Genomic DNA, 6,000 nt, shown 5'->3' on the forward strand with positions numbered 1-6,000 from the left:
GGATAACTGAAGGAACCGTCTGTATCCTGCAGCTGCCTCACGTGAGCTGTGGGAGCTGCCTGCATCCCACGTGATGGTCTGGCAATGGGCAATGCCTCTTGCAATGTCCAAGCAGAGGGTGTTGTGGTCTGTAGAGCCGTCCCAGCAGCCTGGAGGCCCCTGCCCAGCCCAGCCCCGCCTGTGATCCCTGGGGAATGGTGCTCCCAGACGCACCCACCTCATCTGGAGTGTCCTTGGCGTCGGGCTGGCCGGCGGCGGCGCGGCGCGCGAGATTCCCAGCGCGGATGTTGCTGAGGTTGATCTGGCGCTCAGGGGGGGGGCCACCCCGGGGCTGGCCACGGACGATGATGGCACAGCCCGACAGCACCTGCAGGGACAAAGAGGGGTTACGGGGGGCCCCCAAACAGCAACAAAGGAGAGGGGCCAGGGGGACGCGAGGGGATGCTGCACACGGGCACCCAGGGATGGATCCTACCCCATGGGAAGGTCTGCACCACAGCGAACGGTTTCTCACAGACACAGGAGCTGCTCCAGGTTTCCCGCTTGGGGATGCAGGATGGAGCCCAGCTCCTCACCCTGCACTTGACAGGGGTATCAAACACCCCGTTCCTCCTTCAGAGGCAGCACGATGGAACACGGCGATCTTGGATATCGCCAAGGACTTAGCACATTGGGATTTTACCCTGATGGCCCCATTCTCCCCCAGTGATTTGGCTGCTGAGTGCTCAGAGCCAGGAGCACAGCTACATTGGACAATCCCATCCCACCCACCTCCCAGAGCACCAGCAGTCCCATTGCTCCTTGTGTGCCACAGAGCATTCCCACATTCAGGAGTGCCCCAAGGGGCTCTGCACAGCTGCTCACACAGCACAGGAGGATGCAGGCAGGGAAAAACCTTGGCAAGGACCAGCTCCAAGTGGATGCTTTTACCTACTGTGATGCTAAGACCTTTAGGTGATTCCATAGAAGTCAGATAAACCCCTGTGGAGAGAACTGATGGGAGAATCCCCAGAACAACACAGACCCCAAATGGGACATCTCCTCCTTGTTCCCCTGTCAATTACAGACCCCAGCTGCAGAACCCCAGGGCTTCCCAACAGCTCCATCCCAGTACAAGAACCCAAAGCCACCCATGGCATTGGCACAGGCAGCTCCAGCTTCTGAGCATGCTGGGGATCACCCTGTTCCCGTTTTAATCAGCCTGGGCTCCCCACATGCAGGACTGATGCTGCTGAAGCACTCACAGAAAACCTGGTTTTCAGCCCATGCCCTGGCTTTATGCCCACCCAAAATCTCTATGGATGCTCACAGTGCATCCCAAAGCAGAGGACTTGTCCCCTGTCCCAGCAGGCAGTGCCAGGGACACCAGCTCCCACTGAACTTTGCCAAAACCAGCCCCACAGCATCACATTTGCTGTCTGCAGCGTTCCCTGCATGGATCCATGACACAGACCGGTGCACGTTCTGGGAATTCAACTTCAAATTAAGCCTGACCTACACACACTTATCACAGAAAAGACTCAGTGCTTGGTACTTGAGGACTTAGAGGTTTCATGGCTGTAATTAACCTTAATCTTTAATTTATAGGGCACGGGGATGTTGTAAGTGGTTTATCCAACTACCAACACAAACCCTGGATCCCGGGAAGGGGCCAGGTTTGTTAGTGAAGCTGCTCTGTACAGCACACTGTGCTCCTCCTCATCTACAGGCACCCTGGCTTAAACCAGGCTGCAGAAGCTGCAGTTAGTGCAGGAGCACGATGGATGCACCAAGGCCAGGGCATGGCACAGGGATGCAGGATGGATGGACCTGGATCCTGCTGTGGTGGGAATGGCACCGGAGTCCTGCCAGCACAGGCAAGTCCAGAGCTATGGCTGCCAGGCACAGAGGTGGGAAGGAAGGCGGTGAGAAGGATGGATCCCAAAGCACCCATGGAGTGACTCCATGGGCTTCCCCAAGTCCTTAGGTTCTCCAAAAGAAGCCTATTGAGCTCAATCCCACCCCGTGGAACAGAGCCTCTTCCAGTTGGTGGCTGCAGGGTCCTGACCCCACCACCACCCTGTTCCTGCTCTTCATCACATCCTGCTCCCAGACTCTTGAGGTCCCACTGTCATTTCAGAGGAAACGTGCAGCAGGAAGGTTCAAAAAACACCCCCAAACACTTCCAAGTCCAACAAGTTGTGATGGGAATCGCAGAGGAGCCATCCAGGCCAGCAGCTCCTGACTCCATGGCACCATCACAGAGAGCCTGGGAATCTCACCTCTCCAGCATGCCCTGGGCAGGGATTCTAGGGTCTGCCCTGGAAAGGGAAGGGGGTCCACGGGGCACATCCCAGAGGGGTGCCTGGACAGCAATCCCGCAGCACCCACTCCAGATATGGGGCACCAGGGTGGTGTGTGGTCCCCAGGAGCTGGTATCTACCACATGCACCAGCCAGCTCCTGACCTTCGCTCTCCAGGAACACGTGGAGACAACACATTGAGAGCTCCAGGATCCCTTCCCACTGCCCCTTCCCATGGGGATGCCACTGGCACCTTAGGAAGAGGAGCCCCTGGGGCACCCAAGGGACATACTGGGTGCTGGTGGCCCATGGGCAGTGGTACAGGGGGTGCCATGGAGCTGCCAGGGAAACCCACGCTCCCTCAGGGCTGGTGGGGGTTCAGCTCCACTGGCTCCCGGTCCCCGGCATGCACAGGGGAACCCGAAAGTTCCTCCCGCCCCTTCCCAACAGCCGGGATGGGAGCACGGGGAAGGGGAGGTCCAAGGCTCCCGGAGGGGGGGCAGGACGGGACGGCAGCATCGGGAGCACCCGGGGCCCCATGCGGCGGGGAACCGGAAGGCGTGAGAAGCAGGGGCGTATCGCGAGGCTCCGGGACGGGAGGAAAGTCCTGGGCTCCCGAAGGGGGTCCCGGTTATCGGGAGGGAAAGCGGGGAGGAGGGTCCCGAGTACCGGAGGTGGAGTCCCGGTTACAGTGATGGGGGGGGGGGGGTCCCATGCACCGGCGGAAGGTGCAGGGCGGGGGGGTCCCGGTTACAGAGAGGCGAGGCGGGGAGCGGAGGAAACTCCTGATCACAGAAGGGAGCCGCACGGCGGGGCAGGGTCCCGATTACCGGAATGGGGAGGTTGTCCTGCGCACTAGAGGGTTCTACACGGCGGGAGGATCCCGGCTACCGGGAGGGGAAAGGAGGGGGATCCCTGTAACCGGGAGAGGCTACACGGCGGAGGGGTCCCGGCTACCGGGACGGAAGACGGAGTCCCGGGCACCGGACGAGGCTGCACGGCGGGGGCGTCCCGGTTACCGGGAGGGGAGCTGAAAGGAGCCACGGGCGGGAGGCGGCGGCGGAGGCCGCGGGCGGGCAGGGCGGTGCTCACCATCTTGACGATGCCGCGCTGCACGGCGAGCGGCGGCACGGAGCCGCCCTGCCCGGGACCGGCCGCGGACGCCATGGCGAGGGAGCCGAGAGCGGCGGAACGGGGAGAGCGCGGAACCGAGCTGCGGGGAGGGGCCTCGCCGGGGAAGGGGGCGTGGCTCGGTCTAAGCCCCGCCCCTCAACCCGGCCAAGGGCCAACGGAAGGCAGGCCCCGCCGCGCTCTTCGCCCCGCCCCTCCGCGCCTTAACCAATGGAAACGCACAGATCGCCGAAGCTCCTGCCCGAGAGGCAGCCGCGGGGGTGACGTCACGAGAGAGCTACCTCCTCCGCATCGCACCTCCCTGCCGAAGGGGGCGGGACTTCCGGGGCACGCGGCGCCAGGGACACGTCGGCACAGGGGCCGCCCGGGAGCCCACGTGGCTCTGTGCCGCGCTTAGGGCGGGGCCAGGAGGGGAGCCACGCCCCCAGACGTCACTGCCCGCCCCCCGCGCGTGCCGCGCCGAGCCCTGGCGGGAGCCGCCGAAACCCGCCGAGCGCCAAGGGGTTCGTGTGGGAGGGGGACCCGGGATGGGGACCCCATCACGGACACACAGGGGGTCAGGGGATGGGGGACCCCCAGCACAGCCCCACTGGGGGCTGCAGGCTCCCTTAGTGCAGCCCGGTGCGGGGCTCCTACAAGGTTACGGGGATCCCGCAGCAGAAACCCACAGGAGACCGGGGCTCCCGCAGCACAGCCCCTCGGGGGCAGGGGTCCCGCAGCGCAGCCGCGTATAGGTGTCAGGGGAAGGGGTTCCCCCAGTGCAGACCCACAAGGAACCAGGGGAAGGCGATCCCACCCAACAGAGCCCCACAGGAGAGTGGGGGGTCCCACAGCGCATCCCCCTGGGGGCCAGGGGGAGGGAATCCCCCCATCCCCATGGAGGATCCAGGGATGGAGTTCCCTCCAGCCCCATGGGGAGTCAGGAGGGAAGGAGATCCCCCCGTGCAGCCACACGGAGGGTTCAGTGGAGGGAGCTCGCCATGCTGGTCCCCCCGGGGGATGGGGTCCCCCCCCATCTCCCTCTCCCTCCCCTGGCTGCAGTCCGGGGTGCAGGATCGCAGCCCCCCAGCGCCTCCCCCCACTTCATCCCATGCAGAAACAATGTGCTGCCGGGCAAGAGAACAGGGGACCCCCTCTGCACCCCTGCTCCTCCGCTCCTACTTTCGGCCACTTCGGGGCCATTCCCCACTGCCCCGTAGGAGGCACCCGTCCTGTGTTCTCTCCCCAGGGCCACCCACTCCCACCCCACTGCCCACGGACACCCGCACCCTACCAGGCAGCATCCACGTCCTGCGAGGGGTCAAGATGAGCGGTGGGCTCCCCCATAGCCTCAACCACCCATCATCACGATGTCCTGGCACCCATCACCATCGTGTCCCAGCACTGGGGACCTGCAGTCCAGATGCAGTTTCAGGACGTCCTCCCATAGGGGCCACTGGCACGGTGTGGGCGCCCTCCTCGCGGACAGGGCTGTGGGCGCAGAGCTCAGGTCTTTAAGTGACCCCAAACCCTCCCCATCCAAAGCAGAGGGACCCGAGGAGCCAGCGCAAGGCTGGGACCTGGGGTGACTCCAGCGTGCCGTGTCACCGCTTCAACACTGGCGGTTCATGCACGGACAAGGACTTTTGGGGGGCGATTTAGGGGTGCCCCCGGTGCTTACCCGCTTGGCGGCACCATCCGTGGCCGTGCCGCTCCCTGCTGGCAACTCAGCCCTGGCGTTACCCTGTGTCCGTCACAGCGGCGCCGGGGCAGGGTTTGCCTCTCCTCGCACCCTGCGGCAGCCGCCGCTCCGCTCAGCCCTCGCCTCTGCCAGCTCCGAACTGAGTCGTGTCATTTGTGGGTGGTAGAAAGCGATTATCCTCTCTCTGAGTGGTCACGTAGGGAATCCAGGCAATCGCAGCTCTGCAATTCCCGCTCTAGGGAGTGGGAATGGAGCAGCACCGGCTCCGAACAGTGAGAGCAGTTGTAGCTGTGACTGTGACCATCCCATGTCCCACAGGGCAGCCGGACCCTGGTGCAACTGTTTCCAAAGCCCTGCGATGTGGGAAGAAGCCCAGCCATGTGGGAAGGAGATTTGGAGCAGGGATGCAAGGATCAGGGATGCCCTGGCACACGATGACGTGTGGCACAACAGACCCTGTGCCGTGCAGTTGGCATTTTCTACCTATTCCGGGCAGGTTTTGCATCCTCAGTGTTAACCATGTTCTTCCTATAAAGGGATTGTTTCCACACATGAAGCCCAGCAGTGGTCCAGCCATTGGCCGCTCTACCAGAGCATCCCTATGATCCCAATCCCGGGTTTCACACCGGGATCACCCTTGCCAAAATCTCTCCCTGTGGGTCAGGCAGTCATGGAAGGATCCTTCTCCCGGCTCCCAACCTGCCGAATCCCTCCACTGCCTTCATTTCCTTGCTCCAGCTTGTTTCATGGTAATGCATGTCTTTGTTTCATCCCTTGCTCCTATTTAATACTTTGCACCATGACTCATTCATGAGTGCCAGGGTGGGAACTCAAGGGCAGGGAGTCACCTCTTCAGCCCCAAAATTGAGCAGAGCTGCTCCATTATCCCAATTTATGGCATTTCTG

General features: G+C 62.8%; 1 protein-coding gene across 1 annotated transcript in view; it reads right to left on the reverse strand.

The window, feature by feature from the left end:
• The window catches only part of SND1 (staphylococcal nuclease and tudor domain containing 1), a 99,192-nt gene extending 95,675 nt beyond the window's left edge, over nucleotides 1–3,517 (reverse strand). Inside the window, exons 1-2 of the mRNA XM_061467255.1 lie at nucleotides 3,375–3,517; nucleotides 218–367 (exon numbers count right to left, since the gene is read on the reverse strand). Coding sequence (XP_061323239.1) covers nucleotides 218–367; nucleotides 3,375–3,449 — 225 coding nt within the window. The 5' untranslated portion in view covers nucleotides 3,450–3,517. The remainder of the gene's footprint in view (nucleotides 1–217; nucleotides 368–3,374) is intronic.
• Between the last annotated feature and the right edge of the window lie 2,483 nt (nucleotides 3,518–6,000).

The sequence above is a fragment of the Pezoporus flaviventris genome, unplaced genomic scaffold (assembly GCF_033815535.1).
Source record: "Pezoporus flaviventris isolate CSIRO_AGI_PZ_B2104156 unplaced genomic scaffold, CSIRO_AGI_Pfla_v1 ptg000045l, whole genome shotgun sequence".
Classification (NCBI taxonomy): domain Eukaryota; kingdom Metazoa; phylum Chordata; class Aves; order Psittaciformes; family Psittacidae; genus Pezoporus; species Pezoporus flaviventris.